General features: G+C 37.2%; 2 protein-coding genes and 1 pseudogene across 3 annotated transcripts; 1 reads left to right on the top strand and 2 right to left on the bottom strand.

Annotated features, from left to right (window-relative positions):
• Nucleotides 1-1,214: 1,214 nt before the first annotated feature.
• LOC149041495 (uncharacterized) lies at nucleotides 1,215-9,207 on the bottom strand. The gene is made up of 6 exons (XM_089180877.1): nucleotides 9,135-9,207; nucleotides 7,423-7,700; nucleotides 7,146-7,260; nucleotides 6,535-6,648; nucleotides 5,853-6,034; nucleotides 1,215-1,590 (listed from the first exon to the last, which is right to left on the bottom strand). Exons 1-6 carry the CDS (start codon nucleotides 9,205-9,207, stop codon nucleotides 1,273-1,275), a joined length of 1,080 nt encoding a protein of 359 aa, XP_089037003.1. The 3' UTR covers nucleotides 1,215-1,272.
• Nucleotides 9,208-10,747: 1,540 nt separating this feature from the next.
• On the bottom strand, nucleotides 10,748-18,197 carry LOC149041494 (uncharacterized; annotated as a pseudogene). The gene is made up of 7 exons (XR_016179326.1): nucleotides 18,125-18,197; nucleotides 15,473-15,777; nucleotides 14,956-15,070; nucleotides 14,413-14,526; nucleotides 13,683-13,864; nucleotides 12,419-12,749; nucleotides 10,748-11,734 (listed from the first exon to the last, which is right to left on the bottom strand). The product of XR_016179326.1 is annotated as an uncharacterized LOC149041494 (transcript).
• A 2,317-nt stretch (nucleotides 18,198-20,514) lies between these two features.
• On the top strand, nucleotides 20,515-22,086 carry LOC113679886 (uncharacterized). The gene is made up of 3 exons (XM_027196865.2): nucleotides 20,515-20,647; nucleotides 20,962-21,042; nucleotides 21,582-22,086. Exons 2-3 carry the CDS (start codon nucleotides 20,983-20,985, stop codon nucleotides 21,945-21,947), a joined length of 426 nt encoding a protein of 141 aa, XP_027052666.2. The 5' UTR covers nucleotides 20,515-20,647; nucleotides 20,962-20,982; the 3' UTR covers nucleotides 21,948-22,086.
• Nucleotides 22,087-22,229: the final 143 nt, after the last annotated feature.

Genomic DNA, 22,229 nt, shown 5'->3' with positions numbered 1-22,229 from the left:
CACAAACGCAGCAGATGATGGTGTAGCCATATTGGATCCATCGCGATCCATCCATTATTCGAGTTTGCCAAATTTTGTTTGTTCAAAGTTTTTCTGTAAATAACGGCACTGCAGTTGACCAAGCCGTAAAGAAGGCTCGTCGTGAGAACTACACCTGCGTCTGTAAGGGCGACTAACAGCAACTTAATCATTAGTTTTCAAGTCCTCGATAAGAGGCATGACGCTTCGAACGCCCTGAAAAGTAGTTCCTTAGAGAGAGCGAAACGCGCCAGGAGAAGGTACTACTCTAATATCGAAAAATATAAAGGCCATAAAGCTATCTGATAAGAGCGAGTTTCGTTGGCAAGTTATGGTCGACGAACATCCATCTGACAATGACGAAAAGAAAATGTCTCGAGTAAAGAGGAAAACCGTTTAGGATAGGCTTCGTTGGCAGCAACGAGCCCTTTCTTCTCGAAAACCATCAAGGTCAGCAGCAAAGCACTTCGATATGATTTGTAGGATCTTGCAGTCATTTTGCGTATAACGTTAAAACATAATTTTTACTTCCCAACATTTCATTCAGATTATTCATTGCCTGGCATCCTTGGTCTTCAACCTACGTACACAACCATAACCTCAGCAGCGCCTCCGACGTCGGCTTCAGAAAAGAATATAATAAAAAAAAAAAACTAGCGATAAATAATACATAGTAAACTATTTGTTGAGATCTCATTAAACAGACTATTAAAATAATGTGTAATCCATAATTAGAGATAGATGGAGCAGAAAACATATAAGAAGTTGGCAAAAGTGACCTTTTCCGAGTGAAACCGGTTTTAGAGCACCGGTCTTTTATTCATCTGAGAGGTTAAATTTCAGATGACTCGTGCAGTTATTTCAGTTCTCCTCTCAATTTCCTACCGAGACTTTTCCTAGTCATTAACTATTGCAATCAAACTCTGACACCCAGATGAAATAAATAGAAGAGGGCGTCTTAAAATGTCACTATTGCACCATATTTATGAAAGGTCGATCTGACGAGTACTCTCTATCTGACACGGTGTGATTCCCCCCCACCCCTTCCTTCCCTTTGAAAACATCTAGGTCACGCCCCTGAAGAAGAAAAGGAAACTGCCCAGTTATCCAAGAAGGAGTCGACTAGGTCAGTTCAACGATTATCTCGGCAAAACAGAATGGTTATTCCATACCGTTTTATCGCTTTGATAAAAAAAAGAACATAACAGAAGTATTTCAAGATTTTTAAAATCAATTTCTACCTTGGCTATTATTCTATGTGATTTTATGAGTTTTCTTGCTGTATAGAATTGCCGGCACAGGGTGAAATCTCTCCCAGGCATAGTAAGGTCCTCCGATTATAAACCACCCAACATCATAAGGGCATCCTGGGTACTTAGCTGTAATTTCAAAGTTTCGTGTACCGTAATGGCCATTGATGCGAAAGGGTTTCAAAGTTTTCGCATTCTTAAGATCTGTCCATGGTGATTGAAGTAGATTATTTTGTGTAAACCAGTCCACGTTAGTTGTTCCTCTGGCATTGAACTTCATAGACATAACTTCTGCTCCATTCGTGTAAAGCACTACACGGACCTAAAGTCATACAAGAAAATGATCTGTTGTCTACATGTCAAATACATCAGTATGGGGTAAGATGAGAATCGTTAAATCGGGGAATTTAAAGGATGTTAGGCAATTTTTTATTGTCTTTTTACAAACTTATTTTGAAGGATTCCGACAGTTTATCAATCAATATCAATCAACCAATACCACTTAACATGACTATATGTAAACTCGAGAAGGCAAACTTTTGAGCAAGAAGTTGTTTTATCGGCTTGGTTCAAGTATCACTCTGTCTTTGGCACGGCAACCCTTGTTTTTTCAATCATCCTCGAAGCATTAAAAGCTAACACCCTAAGTACTTTTTAACGTAATATCTGAATGAGCACTTTTGTTTCAGCTCAGAAATGCCACGACCATTCATCCTAAAGGTTTGGGAAGTAAGGTAAACAAAAGAACGTAACAAATAGAGATCTCATTGCATGGTCAGTGATACACTCTTTGAAACAAATTGTTTTAGTTTATGTTCTTTTATATTATTTATATTCCATTCTTTTCTATTCCTAATTCTTCTTAAAAGAGGCAAGCAGTTCAGAAAAGTGTCCGCTTGGTTTGTCTTTAGGAACATGATGAAAAGCATCTGGAAAAGTGTTTCGTGACAGACAATTTGAAGACAAGTCTTTCATAAGATGGGTAGCTCGATCAGGCTCTGCAAAAACGGAAAAATGATTTCACAGAAATATTTCTTAAGTTTTCCTTATCAGAAAAAAGCAATGATTTTCTCGTTTATGAAATATGCTTTATGTTTTGTTTGTTTTGCCAAAATTTGACGGTGCTGTTTCTTTTCGCCGTGTAGTATCTTTAGAGGATATGACTTCATGTTGCTTCCTTCTTCCTTCATGTTACGGGAGCTGTTCTTTATAACAAAAAGTTGTGCTCATGCTTAGAGCCACTTTTACTGCACATATGTGTCGGTGCAAGTTATTGTGCACGACGGTTTTTTTCTTGTGAAAATGTCACGTATTCATTATTCGCCTCAGTAAATTTTTTTTTTTGCCTTATTCCTTTTTTATATAGGAAATGGACGAAGAACAGCAGAAACACCAAGAAGAGCTCGGTTTGTGGAAGAAGGAGGCCAAGGCTTCACAAGACAGAGTACGTAGGATACTGCTCCAGTTATTTAATATCTGTTTATAATTATGTCCTCTCCCATGCAAGTAGTTATGAAACGAGAATAAAAGAAAATTGGCGAATAAACTCATAGTTTTGCCAAAACTGCACGGTGAGTAACTTAAACAGAAATGATACTGAACTTTAATTGTTATCTGACGATTGTTTGGATAGACTATGTGGATTTCCTTTACCCTTGCACGAGAAGCGAACGGCCAAGAATGAGTCGCTTTGCTATCTCAATGATTAAATCTGGTCACTTCGCTCAAACACTTCTTTTGCACTTCCCTGTATGTAGTTTAAAGAGGATATCACCACCATGAACCGAAGACACCGTGAGGATATCAAACGTCTGGAACGGGAATTGACTGAAGCTAAAGTGGGTGAACTCTTGATTCTCACGAGCGCTTTTCGATTGAGCGTCGAGTCACCTAAATCAAAGTAACTATAGCCAATCAGCATAAAAGAAGAGAGTACTGAAAACCTAGAAAATAATCAGATTCCGGAACCACAGCGACTGAGTGAAACAGTGCAAAATGAGACAGGTGAACCACTGGCTAAGAAACCAAAACTATCTGAAGATTTTTTACCATCCAGCAAAACAGCAAAAGCTCTTTCAGAGATTCTTGGCACAACCAAAGATGTTATGTTATATGAAAAACTTAAAAAAAATGCAACAAAAAATTCAAGCTCAAGATACCACAAAGAACACTTCTTAAATCACCTGGCACACATTCAAGTACAAGTTCTAAAGAAATACAAGGACATAAGTGAAGCAATTACTGAGTGGTCAGCCAACTTCAACAAAGTCTTCAAAAAAAATCCCACAGAAAACCACATGAAAAAAGATCCAGTTATAGCAAAAACATGGAGGAAAAATAAAGTTGCCACTGAGCTGCTGAAAATATGGAAGATCACCATTCACCTTCCTAAATAAACACTTCAAATTATTCAATGTTTTAACATATAATACGTGCTGATATTTTGTGATTTGCATAATATTTTTCCAAACCCTGAAAATAATTAATATTTACAGTCCTCAACATTAAGTCCAAAGAAAAGCTGTCTTCAGTGGGTTCCACATGTACTGTAAGCATGAAAAAGCATCAAAAAAACTATTTAATACATACCATTTTGAGGAACTTTAGTATAACAATCCAACTGATAAATATGAGTATCCTACATGTATGTAGATCTGGAACATAACTGAAGGCAATGTAGCATGGTAGAAATCTAAAAAAGAACAGCAACAACATGATTAATCATGTTGCAATGTTTAATTTTGTACAGCAATTTTTAAGTCATCAATTTATTTATGCTTCTAAAGGATTCATTGAACAAAATGAGCTCAAACTGTAACATTTGCCAAGTGCATGATGAATAATGTCGAGAAAATTAAATCTACTCAAGTGATTTTGAAACTAATGACTGTATTGTTAGTTCTCATGGTTAACTTTCATATTAGGACTTTTGATAAAAGGGCAATGGTTCACCAGAATTCTTTTTTCAAAACTAAATCATAAATTCCTTTGCGAAACATGATTTTAACTTGAGCTAACAAAATGCTTTTCTTCTTACAAATGTCCCTTTCTCTCCACGTTTGTAAGACCTTAACACAGGTTACGCTGATCAAAAGAAAGATTCTCCAACAACACAAAACAATTTCAATTTCTCACGCTTCGTCCGAAACATATTGAATTAAAAAAGCGTGGAACTAAATTAACACCTGCTCGGCGATGAAAGTGATACGTAGCTTTCCTGTCGGTCAACAATGATCTAGTCTGATCGAACTCACACTGAATTCAATCGAAGGACGCGCAACAAGCAACACCTTTAAACAACGTTTAAAAGGAAGCAGTGATAAAAAATTTCTTACCTACATATTCTTGCCAAGTGATTCCAGACCTCTAACACAAACAAGCCTCAGAATATAAGAGAGCGACAGAGTTTCCGAAACTTCGATGTGCCACAATGTCCGCCATCTTTGCCGCCATTTTGAAATGTTTTTCTCTAGGCGCGATTGACTTCGCGGGGGGGATTTTATCATCCTGAGCCATGCCTTAACGAGCCCGAGTAGATTATTTTGTGTAAACCAGTCCACGTTAGTTGTTCCTCTGGCATTGAACTTCATAGATATAACTTCTGCTCCTTTCGTGTAAAGCACTACACGAACCTAAAGTCATACAAGAAAATTATCTGTTGTTTACATATCAAATGCATAAGTATGGGATAAGATAAGAATAGTTACATCGGGGAATTTAAAGAATTGTTGATCAATTCTTATTGTGTTTTTACAAACTTATTTTCAGTACCACATGACATGGCTCTATGTAAACTCGAGAAGGCAAAGTTTTGAGCCCGAAGTTATTTTATCGGCTTGGTTCTAGTATCACTCTGTCTTTGGCACGGAAACTCTTGTTTTTCACTCGTCCTCGAAGCATTAAAAGCTAACACCCTGAGTACTTTTTAACGTAATTTCGGATTGAGCAATCTTATTTCAGCTCAGAATTTTCTTTGAATATTTTATATCATTGTGGTTTGCATATTTTGTTGGGGTTTGACCTTGCGACCGGTCGTTGTTTCTCTTGCGAGAATTTCACAATTTTAAAACATAACTCCTTTTCTGAGAACTATTCTCCTACAAGGATAAAACATAAGCACTTTTCTTATACCTATTCCCAAGACGATACACTCTTAAGGTTTGGGAAGTAAGGTAAACAAAGCAACGTAACAAATAGGGATCTCATTGCATGGCCTGTGATATTACTCTCTGAAACAAATTGTTTTGGTTTATATTCGTTTATACCATTTATATTCTATTTTATTCTATTCCTTAATTCCTTTCAAAAGAGGCAAGAGCAGTTTAGAAAAGTACCTGCTTGGTTTGTCTTTAGGAACATGATGAACATCATTTGGAAAAGTGTTTCGTAACAAAAAATTTGAAGACAAGTTTCCATTAGGTGGAAACCTCAGGTTAATGAGAAAAAAAATTGTTGTGATCTAACTGCCAGTGATTTATTTTTACAGGCCATTTCTATGGAAATACATTGACATTACATAAGAAATTTGTAAAATAAGGTGCACTTAGCCTAACCCTCTGTGGTGTAGATATTTTCCGGACTTACCTCTTGAGGGTTAAAAGTTTGCCAACTTTGAACGATACGGTTTTTATAGTTTCCCTGGTAGGTTGAAGTGGTATCTAAGGCAGCGATAACATTTTCTGATAATGTGTCGAATGAACTCCATAACGTGTCAGCAGTCGGAGAGGAAGAATTTCCTCCAATGTATTTGAATATCATCGTCCAACCTTAAAATAGAAAAAAAATTGTCCAGGTTAGTGAAAATTGCTTGTTCCTTTGGAAAACTCTAGAAATAGTTTTCATAATTGACTGAATGGACATGACCTAAGTCCACGGACCTTCCAAGCCAAGTGAGTTAGTCACTTCTAAATGAAATATTTTTTGGGGAAAAAAGGGGGTTAGTTTGGAGAGAAATTGTGGTGCTGCGTCGGTGGGAGAGTATAACAGGGTAATCTAATGTTGTCAACTTAGTTGAAAACGTAAATTGGCCACCTTAAAGAGTTTAAAGGCTGACGTTACGAGCGTTAGTCCTCAGTCAGAGCGATACTGATGACCCTTACTCGAGGGTCTCAATGTGTTGATTGGTTTTACGTCTAATGGTTAAGCTTTGGCCTATTTGCGGTTAACGGTTTAAATTTGCCAATTTTATACGCCTAACGGCTGAATTTTTGACCGTTTTACTCCTAACGGTTAACCCATCGAGATCCTGCTTTTTAGTTTGACGTACCACCTCCATCACTTGTCTGATCGCAGTACACTGGGAATAAGTCTGATCCATGGTTGGAAATTTCGTAGACTCCTGTTTTCTTTGGGGTTTGGGAACAGTTCTGAGGCAGAATGACTGGAAAAATAAAAGTAGAAAAGATTCCTATATGAGTCCTTGCACACGATGCAGAGATCTATAGGTCTCTATGCTGTACTAGACTGTCCTGGCATTCTCATTTTACAAATCGGAAACGAAATGAGTGGCTTTTTTGGCAGTCTAGATGAAAATGTATTTTCATCAAATTCAAATACTTTTTGTGTAAAGCTTTTATATATGATTTTGATAAGTTGGCACAAGTGACTCCCTCACTACAAGTCGTATCATAATAACTCTTGTTCTCTAAATCGCAATGAGTCGGTTCGGGATAACCAAAAACATACTAAATTGTGTCCGGATTGGCCATCGAAAACCTAAGTAAAAAGGAGGTTTTTCGTTATACACAACTAACATATTTAAACATAAAGTCAGTGACTTTGGAGAATTTCGGAAATTTACTTGAGCAGAAAAACAAGAATACCAAGCATAAAAAAGCAGGAATAAGTGCATTACTTGATGAAAAAGCTACAAAATACCTTGGTTACAATTCTCTCCCCTGAGTCCTTGTGTACAGACACAACGGTATCCTTTTGAAGTAAACCCAGCTTGACAAGTAGAATTTTTCTGACATGAGCTGCTTCCACAAGGATTCTGCAATTAAAAAAATAGAAAGGACACAGTGCCTTTCCTTTGTTATATGCTAAGAGCACGTGTGCTTCTTGTGGGATTACTATCATTATTACTGCACTTACTGCAGTTATTTTTAAGTCATTTAAGTTGAAAAGCTTTTTAATGACAACAAAAGATTCTTACCTGAAAAGACGAATAGTGATGCGAACTCTTGCTTTCTATGAGTTTGTCGGGGTCGTTAAACTTGTTGGAGGACAGTAACGCACACCACTTTTTTCCTTCGGCGGCAAAGTTCACAGAAACGCAAAGAGGATGATCGAGACATTTCAAGATACATTCAAAGTAGTCATATGGTGTAATTACGTCAATTCGGGGTACATTTAGATAATGGAACTTGTCTACTGAAAGTAGATTCTGTCTTGTATTCTGTCCATACTCGGAATCCAAATTAGTATGAGTTTCTGTGGGTTGAAGACAATTATTATAAAAAACGTACTGATTCTTGCAAACTAGAGACTTTAAATGGGAGTAACTGACGTTTTTGGATAGATTCTTTCCTTTTACCCGAGGAAGTGATGAAATTAGTGTTGTTGTTTCTTTTCATATTACGTGTTCACGTTACTGTGGGAGATCCAGTTTCTGTCTTTGCCTTAAAGGTTACTTCGCACCTTCTCGAGTGCCCTCAGAAAAAAAAAAAATTTACACGGTATGTTTCTCATGAAACCAAAATAAAGTAAATAACAATAAATAGATTATTAAATGCAGAACACGATAAAACTATTAGCTATTCGACTTTGCCTCCTTGAAGGCAAATGAAGCCGGTCACTGAACAGGAAAATCACCGAGCGCCATTCCAGCGAATAAACTACCGATCAATTCGCTGGAATGGCGGTTAGGTATTGAATTAAGGCCAAATGTTGCGAAATGTTTTCCTTTCTGATTACAGCTGAGGCAGATGTCACGTTTTGACTAAACATCTCATACGCTGTGTTAAAAAAACGCGTTTTTTTTCTCGTGGTGAAAAAAAAATTATGTCAAAGTTTATGAAAGTTTATGATGCCCTAAAAATTAGAGTCCGCTAGAGATTAATCCAAAAAGATAAAAATCGGGGAGGCTCAACTTGCAATAAGAAAGATGTTCTGTTTCATTGGTGGTAAATATCATTAGAAGATGAAAACAGGAAAACGTAAATATATATGTATATGTGTAATAGCCGTAGGTAACTAACGGTTCTGTTTGAAGTTGGAAAACACATATACAGATGTTACACACCGGCGGGAATTACCTGAACTTGTACCCATAATTGGCTTGAAAAGCTTTTCTTTTCACCCTTTATCGGAAAGATGATGTTAAATAACATGTTTATGTCAGGAGGAGAACTGCTTGCATTTACTCATAAATACTTTAGGCTACGAGACATCCATCTGCGGAATTGAATGGTAATTTGCATTGAAAATTGTTAACATGTCCATTTAAGCTTATCTTATTTGTTTTCAAGGCTTTTAATTTCCACAAAAAGCGAAATAATTTCCAATTTGATAAATTCCTTTATTTGTGAGAGTCGAAATTTTGTTTGTAGTACGCCTCCTCAAACTATTCGAGGTGAAAGGCAGAGAAAAGTCCGTCATGTTTTTTTAATGAGCAAATGAGTTAGTTCACTGAGGACCCACAACTTCTCTAAACTTATTAAAATATACCATCCTCCAACTGTAAAAGGTGCTATTTCCATCAGGAAATTGAAAAGCCGCCATCTGTAGCTTGCAGCAAACATTGGAAAAACATTAACGATGACACCGTTGGTTTATTTTCTGTCAATCGCGCCTTTTTTTTTTTTTTTTTGAAAGAAGCGATTTCTCAGTTTTCATTTCGTCAAAGAACATACTTGAATAACCAACCTTGTGACCAAGCAATCTCGGGTATCGTTGAACACAGCTCCAGTAACAGAAAGCAGATCCAAGTGAAAGACATGGCACAAAGTCATACAGACATGGAGTTGTACAGTTTGAATGTTTCCCAGCTGTACTCGGCACGAGATTAGCTTCAATTAACTTCCTGTTTACTTTTCAGCCAATAGCTGTCGAGAGTTCTGTCTGTTTACCTTTTACGGTACAATTTCGTTGCACAAGAAGTCTATGCAAGGTATTAATTAAATATGAGGAAAATTTTAAATGTATTTTTAACAGAATAGCAAAGCGTTTAAACTCCGTTTCCATGGCCAGTTTTGCTTAATAGAGGCTGCAAGGATGAAAGACCGTCAATTGTTATTGTTATTTCTCCCGCTAACTTCACACGTCACCACCGTCATCGAACTTATACAAAGTTGTTTGAAATTCTCATCTTATTTAAAAGAAACCAACTATAGCACTTTGTAAATGAACAAATTGACAAGAATATGAACATATCTGCGTTACGAAGATGAGCAGATATTTTATTCCTGCATGTTCTGAATGACAATGTGTATTTATTAGCGAGTGTTTCGATATGACTTAAGGTATGTGTTAAATTATTTGAATGACGGTATATAAGCGTTGAGTAATAAAAATTGAGAGTTAGTCCGTCGGGTCTGTAAACACCTGCGCACAGGCAGTTAATTTTAAGATGGACGAACTTTTAGCATCTCACCTCACCAACGCAGCAGAATATATTGTAGCTGTATTGGATCCATCTCGATCCATTCATTATTCAAGCAATCAGATCTGCTATTTCGACGTCGATCGGCTCATCAACAGAAAAGTTACATCGATCAAATCTAAGGCAGCTAGCCGCAGGTAACTAACGGTTCTGTTTGAAGTTGGAAAACGCGTATACAGATGTTACACACTTGCGGAAATTACCTGAATTTGTACACAAAATTGTCTCGAAAAGTTTTCCTTTTCACCCTATTTCGGAATGATGTTCGATAACATATTTATGTCAGGAGAGGAACTGCTTGCATTTTCTCATAATTAGCTAACTTAGGTCACGAGACATGAATGTTAATTAGGAAACTGTTAACATGTCCGTTCAGGCTTATCGTATCTGTTTTGAGGCTTTCTTAGCTTAGCTTAGCTTTTAAGTTCCGCGCAAAGCGTAATAATTGCCGCTCTGGTAGATTCCTTCATTTTTGAGAGTCGAAATTTTGTTTGTAGTACGCCTCGTCAAATTATTGTGGGTCAACGGCAGACAAAAGTTTGTCATGATTTTTTAAAGAGCAAATGAGTTTATACACTAAGGGCCCCCAACTCCTCTAAACTTGTTAAAATATACAATCCCCCAACTGTAAAAGATTAAACAGAATAAATATTTTTAAGAGGAATACCAAAGCGTTTAAACTCCGTTTCCATGGCAAGTTTTGCTCAATAGAGGCGACAGGGATGAAATGCCGTAAATTGTTAAGGTTATTTCTCTTGCCGACTTATTTTTTTACAGATTACTTAAGCGTTTAAACTCCGTTTCCATGGCCAGTTTTGCTCAATAGAGGAATTCAAATTTATTTTTAAGGAATTTTTATTTGAAGTTTTATGAAATTCCCACCTTATTTAAAAACATAACACAACAACTATAACACTGTGTAAGTGAACAAATTGATAAGAATATTAAAATATCTGCGTTAAGAAGCTGAGAAGATATTTTTTCCTGCACGTTTTGAATGGCAATGTGTGTTTATTAGTGAGTGTTTCGGTATGTGTTAAGTTATTTGAATAACGGTATACAAGTGTTGAGTAACAAAAATTGAGAGTTCGTCCGTCGGGTCTATGAACACCTCTGCACAGGCGTTAATGTTAAGATGGACGAACGTTTAGCATCTCGCTTCACGAACACAGCAGAAGATGGTGTAGCCATATTGGATCCATTGCGATCCATCTATTATTCAAGCAATCACATCTGCTATTTCGACGTCGATAGGTTCTTTAACAGAAAACTTAATGTGGTCGAATCTAAGCTAACCAGATTTGCTCAAAGTTTTTCTGAAAGTAACGGCGTTGCAGTTGAGCAAGCCGTAAAAAAGGCTCGTCGTGAGAACCATGCTTGCATCTGGAAGGGCAACTAACAATGACTTGATCATTAGTTTGAAGTCCTCGATAAGATGCATGACGCTTTGAACGTTCTGGAAAATATTTCCTTAAAGAGGGCGGAACGCGCTTTAGGAGAAGGTACTGCTTTTGTATCGAAAAGGATAAAGGCCATAAAGCTATCCAATAAGAGCGAGTTTCGTTGGCGAGTTACGGTCACAAATATCTATGTGGCAAGCACGCGTCAAATTCTGATAACGAAAAGAAAATGTCTCGAGCAGATAGCGGTTAAGGATAAGCGTCGTTGGCAGTAACGAGCTAGTTCTTTTCGGAAACCATCGAGGTCAACAGTCGAGCACTTCGATATGATTTGTAGGATCTTGCGGTCATCTTGCGTATAACGGTTAAGCAGAATTTTTATTTCTCAACATTTCATTCATTGCTTGACATCCTTGGTCTTCAACGTACATACACAACCATAACCTCAGCGCCTCCGACGTCGGCTTGAGAAAAGAATAAAACAAAAAAATTAGCTGATAAATAATACGAAGTAAACTATTTATTGAGATCTCATTAAATAAACGATTATCATAATCCATATCTAGGGAAAGATGGAGAAGAAGAAAACAAATGAAAAGTTGGAAAAAGTGAACTTTCCTGAGTGAAACCGGTTTTTGAGCACCAGTCTTGTAATCATGGGAGACGTTAAATTTCAGATGCCTTGAGCAGTTATTACACTTCTCCTCTTAATTTCCTACCGAGATTTTGACCCAGTAATTAACAATTGCAATTAAATTCTGACACGCAGACGAAATAAAGAGAGGGGACAGGGGAACAGGGCGTCTTAAAATGCCACTATAACCTATTCATGAAAGGTCGAGATGGCAATCTGGCGAGTACTCTCTATTTGACACAGTGTGACATCCTTCCTCCTCCCCTCCCTCCCTTTGAAAAATCCAGGTCATGTCCCTGAAGAATAAAACGAAATGGCCGAGTTATCCAAGCTGTCGACTAGATCAGTTCAATGATTATCTCCGCAAAACGAAAACAGAATTATTATTCCATACCGTTTCATCTGCTTTAATAAAAAAAAACAAACAAAAACAGTAGCAGAGGTGTTCCAAGATTTCTTACATCAATTTTTACCATAATAGAAGTATTTCAAGATGTTTAAAATCAATTTCTACCTTGGACTTTATTCCATGTGATTTTGTGAGTTTTCTTGCTATATAGAATTGCCGGCACAGGGTGAAATTTCTCCCAGTCACAGTAAGATCCCCCGATCATAAACCACCCAGCATCATTACGGCATCCTGCGTACTTAGCTGAGATTTCAAAGTTTCGTGAACCGTGATGGCCATTGATGCGAAAGGGGTTTAAAGTTGTCGCACTCTTAAGATCTGTCCATGGTGATTGAAGTAGATTATTTTGTGTAAACCAGTCCACGTTAGTTGTTCCTCTGGCATTGAACTTCATAGATATAAGTTCTGCTCCATTCGTGTAAAGCACTACACGAACCTAAAGTCATACAAGAAAATTATCTGTTGTTTACATATCAAATACATAAGTATGGGATAAGATAAGAATCGTTACATCGGGGAATTTAAAGAATTGTTGGTCAATTCTTATTGTGTTTTTACAAACTTATTTTCAGTACCACATGCCATGGCTCTATGTAAACTCGAGAAGGCAAAGTTTTGAGCCCGAAGTTATTGTATCGGCTTGGTTTTAGTATCACTTTGTCTTTGGCACTGCAACCCTTGTTTTTCAATCGTCCTCGAAGCATTAAAAGCTCCCTCACACCCTGAGTACTTTTTAACGTAATTTCGGATTGAACAATTTTATTTCAGCTCAGTATTTTTTGGAATATTTTATCTCATTGTGGTTTGCATATGTTGTTGTGTTTTGACCTTGCGACCGGTCATTGTTTCTCTTGCGAGAATTTTTCCTTTTCTGAGAACTATTCTCCTACAAGGATAAATCATGAGCACTTTCCTTATACCTATTACCAAGAAGATACACTCTTAAAGTTTGGGAAGTAAGGTAAACAAAACAACGTAACAAAGAGAGATCTCATTGCATGGTCAGCGATATCACTCTTTGAAACAAATTGTTTTAGTTTATATTCTTTTATATTCTATTTATTCCATTCTTTTCTATTCCTTAATTCTTCTCAAAAGAGGCAAGAGCAGTTCAGAAAAGAGTCTGCTTGGTTTGGCTTTAGGAACATGAAGAACTGCATTTGGAAAAGTGTTTCGTGACAGACAATTTGAAGACAAGTTTCCATAAGGTGGAAACCTCAGACTACTACAAAAAAAATTTTTAAAAAAATCTTACTGATTTATTTTAACAGGCCATTTCTAAGGAAATACATTAACATTTCATATGAAATTTGTAAACGAAGGTGCATTTAGCCTAACCCTCTGTGATGTAGATATTTTCTGGACGTACCTCTTGAGGGTTAAAAGTTTGCCAACTTTGAACGATACGGTTTTTGTAGTTTCCCTGGTAGGTTGAAGTGGTATCTTAGGCAGCGATAACATTTTCTGATAATGTGTCGGATGAACTCCATATCGCGTCAGCGGTCGGTGAGGAAGAATTTCCTCCAATGTATTTGTATATCATCGTCCAACCTTAAAATAAAAAAAAAGGGCAGAAATAGTCCAGTTTCGTGAAAATTGCTTGTTCCTTTCGAAAACTCTAGAAATGGTTTTTTTCGAATTGACTGAATGGTTATGGACCTAAGTCCACAGACCTTCATAGCCAAGTGAGTTAGCCACCTCTAAATTAACTACTTATTTGGAAAAAGCGGGTTAGTTTCAGAGAAACTATGGTGCTGCGTCGGTGGGAGAGTATCACAGGGTAATCTTTTGTTATCACCTGAGTTGAAAACGTAAATTGGCCACCGTAAAGAGTTTAAAGGCTGACGTTTCGAGCGCTAGCCCTTCGTCAGAGAGATACTGATGACCCTTACTCGAGGGTCTCCATGTGTTTATGGCTTTTACGGCTAAAGGTTAAACTTTGGCCTATTTTGCAGTTAACGGCTAATGTCTTTCCATTGTGGTCACCAGTAAACACTTTGAGATTGATTTTTTTTTTAACGACTCGTTACGGCTGAATTTTTGGCCGGTTTAAGCCTAACGGTTAACCCATCGAGATCCTCTTATTTAGTTTGACGTACCACCTCTATCACTTGTCTGGTCGCAGTACACTGGGAATGAGTCTGATCCATGATTGGAAATTTCGTAGACTCCTGTTTCGTTTGGGGTTTGGGAATAGTTCTGAGGCAGAATGACTGAAAAGATGAAAATCTGTTTTCATCAAATCCGAATAATTTTTTTATAAAGCTATCAAATATGATTTCAATAGGTTGGCCCGAATGACTCCCTCACTACAAGTCGTAACATAGTAACTCTTGTTCTCTAAATGACAATGAGACGATTTTGAAAAAAACATAAACATGCTAAATTGTGTTAGATGTTAATGATTCCTCAAGCCGCAAAACGGACTGGCCATAGAAAACCTAAGATAATTATGATGTAAAAAAATACTTGCTAAGAAGTGAGAAGGAGGTTTTTCGTTATACACAACTAACATATTTAAACATGAGGTCAATGAGTTTAGAGAACTTCGAAAATTTTCTGAAGCAAAAAAAAACAAGAAAACCAAGAAGTATAAAAAGGCGGGAATATTTGCATTACTTGATGAATAAGCTACAAAATACCTTGCTCACAATTCTCTCCCCCGAGTCCTTGTTGACAGACACAACGGTATCCTTTTGAAGTAAACCCAGCTTGACAAGTAGAATTTTTCTTACATGGGCTGCTTCCACATGGATTCTGTGATAAAAAAAAAAAAAGGAAACGGTGCCTTTCCTTTTTTGTATGCTAAGAGCACGTGTGCTTCTTGAGGGATTACTATCACCATTATTATTATTATCATCGTTGTAATTTTGAAAAGAGATCATCAGAGTCATTCTTTCGAAAAAGCATCAAACCTCAAGAAGATTTCAACTGGTCTCCAACATTTGGGAAATTAATTTCGCCATCGACGAGGTCTGTTGTATACCTCACTGCGTCCCACTGATTTAAAATTACCGAATTAAAGAGTTCAAGTAATCATCCCAGAACATAGCTACCTTTTCTTTCTGTTTACATTTCTGTAGTCAACCAGTCAGTCGTGTCAAGTGAAGTTTCAACGAAAAAAAAAAAGTTTTGTTGTGTTTAGGTTGTAAGGCTTACCTCAATTCCTCGGTAGCTGTAGCCATTTCTGGTAATGAAATTCACGCTGGTGACTTGTAAATGAGTGCTGTTATTCAGGTCGCATAACGGAATATCACCTAGTAGTGGCCCGTAGTTGTAAGACACACAGTCGGGATCCCCATAACAGATGAGTTCACAGCCTACTTCACTTTGAACTGGCAGAGATTTGATTATTTGATTAAGTAAATATTTGTCTTTGGTGACTGGGTTAAATAGAATGGCTCTGCACTCATCTGAATTTGCTGTCACAACTAAAAATAACAAAAATTTATCATTATTCGTAACTGATCAACATTAGCGATATGTGTCGATGAAAATTTATTTCATCCCTCGAGGCTCCTGGTAATTGCCCTCTATCCCCCTTTAATAATGCGAGTTCCTTTCATCTATAACAAGTACTAGCATTTGGAATACTTATAGTGACGCATTTGGAAACGAATAGTCATGCGAACTCTTGCTTTCTTTGAGTTTTTCAGGGTTGTTGAACTTGTTACAGGACAATAACGCACACCACTTTTTTCCTTTGGCGGCAAAGTTCACAGAAACGCAGAGAAGATCGGTCAAGACATTTTAAGATGCATTCAAAGTCATCATATAGTGTGATCATGTCAATTCGGGGTACATTTAGATAATGGAACTTGTCCACTGAAAGTAGATTCTGTCTTGAATTCTGCCTATACTCAGAATTCAAATCATTACGAGTTTCTGTGGGTTGAAGATAATTATTATAAGTTAGAATATTCTTAACTGCAATTATTGGGGAAGAAACGTATTGATTCCTGCAAACTAAAAAACTTTGAATGAGAGTTTTAGGATAGATTCCTTCCTTTTACCCGAGTGACGGATGAAAGTGGTCTTGTATCTATCAATAACAAAAGTTTACTATTCTTGCCATTGTTTCTGTCTTTGCCTTTAAGGTTACTCCGCACCTTAGCGAGTGCCTTCAGAGAAAAAAATTTGCACGCGATTTTTCTCATGAAACCAAAATAGAGTAAATAACAATAAATAGATTATTAAATACACAACACGATAAAACTGTAAATGGCGAATGAAGCCGGTCAACAGAAAAATGACCGAGCGCCATTCCAGCGAATTAATTACCGATCAATTTGCTAGAATGGCGGTTAGTTATTAAATTGAGGCCAAATGTTGGGAAATTTTCTCCTTTCATTCTCAAACGCGATGTTTCGCATGAAACTAAAATAAAGTTAATAACAATAAATAGTTTATTAAATGCAGAATACGATAAAATTGTAGGTTATTCGACTTTGCTTCCGTTAAGGCAAATGAAGCCGGTCAACAGAAAAATAAGCGAGTGCCATTTCAGAGAATTTATTACTGATTAATTCGCTGGAATAGCGCTCAGATATTAAATTGAGGCCTAATGTTGCGAAATATTTTTCGTTTATTGTTATGGAAATGAATTTTTTTCATTTTACTATGAACTTCCTCCACAGAATCTTTAGTCTTTTAGGGATGCTAAAAAATTGCCTCTTAATTGCAATTGAGGCAGATATGATGTTTAGACAAAAGAAGTCATACGCTGTGTCAAAAAAGGCATTTGTTTTCTCTTGGTGAAAAAAAAAATGTCAAAGTTTATAAAAGTTTATGATGCCCTAAAAATTAGATTCCGTTAAAAATTAATCTAAAAAGATAAAAATCGTGGAGGCTTAACATGTTATGGCAAAGATGTTCTTCTGTTTCGTTGGTGGTTAATTTCATTTTAGGAAAATGTTAATTTTTCTTCTTTTCTTTTTGACAACAGGTGACTCGGTAACTGTTTTTCGCGTATGTAAAATTTAAACAAAATTGTCTGGAATTTTTAACTCGGTTTAATTTCAATAGTCGCGGGTAATTAACGGTTTTGTTTGAAGTTGGAAAACGTGTATACAGATATTGCCCACCTACGGGAATGACCTGAATTTGTACGCAAAGTTGGCTCGAAAAGTTTTTCTTTTCACCCTACTTCGGAATGATAATGTTCAATAACATGTTTATGTCAGGAGAGGAACTGCTTCCATTTTCTCATAAATACCTTTCTTAGGTTACGAGACATGAATGTTAATTAGGAAACTGTTAACTTATCTTATTTAGTTTTACAAGGCTTTTCTACGGCGCTTGGCTTTTAAGTTCCGCGCAAAGCAGAATAATTGCCACTCTGGTAAATTCCTTTATTTGTGAGAGTCGAAATTTTGTTAGTGATACGCCTCGCAAAACTATTCTGGGTGAAAGGCAGATAGAAGTTCGCCATGTTTTTTTAATGAGGAAAGGTGTAAGTACATTAAGGGCCCACAACTTCTCTTAACATATTAAAATATACTATCCTCCAACTTTAAAATATTAAACAGAAACGTTTGGATGTGGTAAAATCGTGGTTTGGATTACTCTGTCCTTGAGTAAATAACCGGCCCATAATGTCAAAGAGCAAACAGCGGTAAATGCTAACGTGCTAGTTCCATCATGAAATTGAAAAGCCGCCATCTGTAGCTTACTGCAGACGATGCAAACACAATAACGATGACACCGTTGCTTTATTTTCTGTCAATCGTGTTTTTTTTTTGTTTTTTTGTTTTTTGAAAGAATCGATTTCTTAGTTTTCATTTTTTCAAAGAACATACTTGAATAACCAACCTTGTAACCAGGCGATCTTGGGTATCATTGAACACAGATCCAGTAACAGAAAACAGATCCAAGTGAAAGACATGGCACAAAGTCATACAGACATGGAGTTGTACAAACTGAATGTTTCCCAGCTGTACTACGCATGAATAAAGGGGTAAGTTTCTAAAGAAACTGTGGTGCTGCGTCGGTGGGAGACTATAGCAGGTGATTTAGTGTTAACAACTGAGTTGAAAACGTTAATTAGCCACCGTAAATGGTAAAAAGCTGTCGTTTCGAGCGTTAGTCCTTCGTCAGAGCTGTACTACGCATAAGATTAGCTTTAGTTAAATTCCTGTTTACCTTTTAACCAATAGCTGTCGAGAGTTCTGTCTATTTGCCTTTTACGGTACAATTTCGTTAAACATGAAGCCTATGCAAGGTATGAAATAAATATGAGGAAAATTTAAATATATTTTTAATAGAATACCAAGGCGTTTAAACTCCGTTTCCATGGCCAGTTTTGCTCAAAAAAAGGCTGTAAGGATGAAAGGCCGTCAATTGTTAAGGTTATTTCTCCTGCTATTTCACACATAACCACCCTTATCGAACTAATACAAAGTTGTTTAAAATTCCCATCCTATATTCATTTGTGAGAGTCGTAATAATGTTGTTTTGGCCTTGCACAAATTACAGGCCCATAATGTCAAAGAGCAAACAGCGGTTGATGCTAATGTGCTATTTCCACGAGGTAATTGAAAAGCCGCCACCTGTAGCTTGCGGCAGACAATGAAAACACAATAACGATGACACCGTTACTTTATTTTCTGTCAATCGCGCTTTTTATTTTTTATTTTATTTATTTATTTTTTTTTACGGTAGCAGTGAACGAGCCGATTTCTCAGTTTTCATTTTGTCAAGAACATACTTGAATAACCAACCTTGTGACCAGGCAATCTTGGGTATCATTGAACACAGATCCAGTGACAGAAAACAGATCCAAGTGAAAGACATGGCACAAAGTCATACAGACATGGAGTTGTACAAACTTAATGTTTCCCAGCTGCTCTAAGCGTGAGATTAGCTCCAATAAACTTCCTGTTTACTTTTCAACCTATAGCTGTCGAGAGTTCTGTCTATTTACCTTTAATGGTACAGTTTTGTTAAACAATAAGTCCATAAAAGGTATCAAATAAATATGAGGAAACTTTAAAAATATTTTTTTTAAGAAAACCAAGGCGTTTAAACTCCGTTTAACACAACGACTATAACACTGTGTAAATGAACAAATCGACAAGAACACGAACATATCTGCTTTACAAAGCTGAGCAGATATTTTTTTTCCTTCACGTTCTGAATGGCAATGTATGTTTATTGGTGAGTGTTCCGATATGTCTTAGTTATGTGTTAAGTTATTTGAATGACGGTATATAAGTGTTGAGTAATAAAAATTGAGAGTTGGTCCGTCGGGTCTGTGAACACCGCCACACAGGCAGTTAATTTTAAAATAGACGATCTTTTAGCATCTCGCCTCACAAACGCAGCAGATGATGGTGTAGCCATATTGGATCCATCGCGATCCATCCATTATTCGAGTTTGCCAAATTTTGTTTGTTCAAAGTTTTTCTGTAAATAACGGCACTGCAGTTGACCTAGCTGTAAAGAAGGCTCGTCGTTAGAACTACACCTGCGTCTGTAAGGGCGACTAACAGCAACTTAATCATTAGTTTTCAAGTCCTCGATAAGAGGCATGACGCTTCGAACGCCCTGAAAAGTAGTTCCTTAGAGAGAGCGAAACGCGCCAGGAGAAGGTACTACTCTAATATCGAAAAATATAAAGGCCATAAAGCTATCTGATAAGAGCGAGTTTTGTTGGCAAGTTATGGTCAACGAACATCCATCTGACAATGACGAAAAGAAAATGTCTCGAGTAAAGAGGAAAGCCGTTTAGGATAGGCTTTGTTGGCAGCAACGAGCCCGTTCTTCTCGAAAACCATCAAGGTCAGCAGCAAAGCACTTCGATATGATTTGTAGGATCTTGCAGCCATTTTGCGTATAGCGTTAAAACATAATTTTTACTTCTCAACATTTCATTCAGATTATTCATTGCCTGGGATACTTGGTCTTCAACGTACGTACACAACCATAACCTCAGCAGCGCCTCCGACGTCGGCTTCAGAAAAGAATATAATACAAAAAAAAAAACTAGAAATAAATAATACATAGTAAACTATTTATTGAGATCTCATCAAATAGACTATTAAAATAATGCGTAATCCATAATTAGAGATACGGGAGCTGTTCTTTATAACAAAAAGTTGTGCTGATGCTTAGAGCCACTTTTACTGCACATATGCGTCGGTGCAAGTTATTGTGCACGACGGTTTTTTTCTTGTGAAAATGTCACGTATTCATTATTCGCCTCAGTAAATTTTGTTTTGTTTGGTTTTTTTTTTGCCTTATTCCTTTTTTATATAGGAAATAGACGAAGAACAGCAGAAACACCAAGAAGAGCTCGGTTTGTGGAAGAAGGAGGCCAAGGCTGCACAAGACAGAGTACGTAAGATACTGTTCCAGTTATCAAATATCTGTTTATAATTATGTCCTCTCCCATGCAAGTAGTTATGAAACGAAAAGAAAACAAAATTGGCGAATAAACTCATAGTTTTGCCGAAACTGCACGGTGAGTAACTTAAACAGAAATGATACTGAACTTTAATTGTTATCTGACAATTGTTTGGATAGACTATGTGGATTTCCTTTACCCTTGCACGAGAAGCGAACGGCCAAGAATGAGTCGCTTTGCTATCTCAATGATTAAATCTGGCTTACTTCGCTCAAACACTTCTTTTGCACTTCCCTGTATGTAGTTTAAAGAGGACATCACCACCATGAACCGAAGACACCGTGAGGATATCAAACGTCTGGAGCGGGAATTGACTGAAGCTAAAGTGGGTGAACTCTTGATTCTCATGAGCGCTTTTCGATTGAGTGTCGTGACACCTAAATCAAAGTAACTATAGCCAATCAGCATAAACGCGGGGAAACGCGAGTGACCTAAGCGCGATTGGTTCAGTTTTCGGATCTGATTGGTTGGAGAGGGTTGCGCCAACCACAGAGACTAATCACGCATCATGGTAATACGAAACCAAAGCAATCTCGATTTCTGTGTAGACTCATTTCAAATAATTCGTGACCTCTTTTCAGCTCGTTGTCATTGCACAGAGTGGGCTAGCTAAGGCGAAGGTGAAGCCTATCTCTTCAAGTCATGAACCTCTTTTACGTAGTCAAATCATACCGGCATAATTATAAATAAAGGTAGTTTGGAAAGAAATTCTGCAATCTCTGATTATGAAAGTTCCTTTTCCCAAAATGTTGTATTTTCCGTAATCTTTCCAAGTAATTCTTTGTCCTGAGGTTTTGTAAGTTTTTGTACACTGTTAGGTTATCTTGAGACGACTTACATTTACGAAGGTTACTCTTTTTCTAGGAGAAAAGTGAACAAGCAAAAAATGCCGATGACTCGCTCGTACAAAATCTGGAAGCGAAAATCGTAAATTTGGAGAATCGCTTGCGTCAGCCGTTGGCAGACTCCGAAGAAGTTCTAAGATTAAGAACCAGGCTTCAGGAGTCGGATAAGATGCTTCAAAGTGCCGAGCAGCAGATAAACGAACTGGAAACGAGAAGTGAATCTTGGAGACCAGAGGTACCAGGTTCTTTATTCCTGAACGTCGTGTCATACATGGTCCCTTCTGGTTTGCGTGAAGGAAGCGTAGATGATAGTCGAAAGCGAATCGCCGCGGCCGTTCGGCAATCGGGGACAAAGAGCCGTTTGGGGGGAAATTTTAGCAGTTGAAAGATTCCAAATATTTTGAAAAAAGGGAGAAACTTGTAGATCTGAGTTGATGGCAGATGGGTATCGATAAGGAGACCAGAGAACTCTGGAAAGAGATCGGGGAAACGCCTGCCAGCTGTCACAACCGCTGAGAAACTTTTTTCGAGCGAAGAGAAGAGCAAGATTTTAACAAGCATCGATTTGATTATTGTAGCGAGCGTAGTACGCACCCAAGACGCATCATAGTACGTCTTATTTATGTATATTTGTATGTAGCTCCATTTTAGTGGCCTTTGTGTATAA

This window comes from Pocillopora damicornis, chromosome 8 (assembly GCF_964200805.1).
Source record: "Pocillopora damicornis chromosome 8, jaPocDami1.2, whole genome shotgun sequence".
Classification (NCBI taxonomy): Eukaryota; Metazoa; Cnidaria; class Anthozoa; order Scleractinia; family Pocilloporidae; genus Pocillopora; species Pocillopora damicornis.
The sequence above is the reverse complement of the archived record's forward strand: the minus strand, read 5'-3'. Positions and strand labels throughout refer to the sequence as shown.

What these genes read in the sequence shown, in the direction of transcription:
- LOC149041495 (XM_089180877.1), bottom strand. Translation starts at nt 9,207, where the DNA reads ATGTCTTTCACTTGGATCTGCTTTCTGTTACTGGAGCTGTGTTCAACG. An exon ending in ATCACTATTCGTCTTTTCAG is followed by an intron (nt 7,261 to 7,422) that starts GTAAGAATCTTT and finishes TTTTAATTGCAG; the next exon opens with AATCCTTGTGGAAGCAGCTC. An exon ending in AAACTTTTAACCCTCAAGAG is followed by an intron (nt 1,591 to 5,852) that starts GTAAGTCCGGAA and finishes GTATGACTTTAG; the next exon opens with GTCCGTGTAGTGCTTTACAC.
- LOC113679886 (XM_027196865.2), top strand. Translation starts at nt 20,983, where the DNA reads ATGAACCGAAGACACCGTGAGGATATCAAACGTCTGGAGCGGGAATTG. An exon ending in GGGAATTGACTGAAGCTAAA is followed by an intron (nt 21,043 to 21,581) that starts GTGGGTGAACTC and finishes CTCTTTTTCTAG; the next exon opens with GAGAAAAGTGAACAAGCAAA.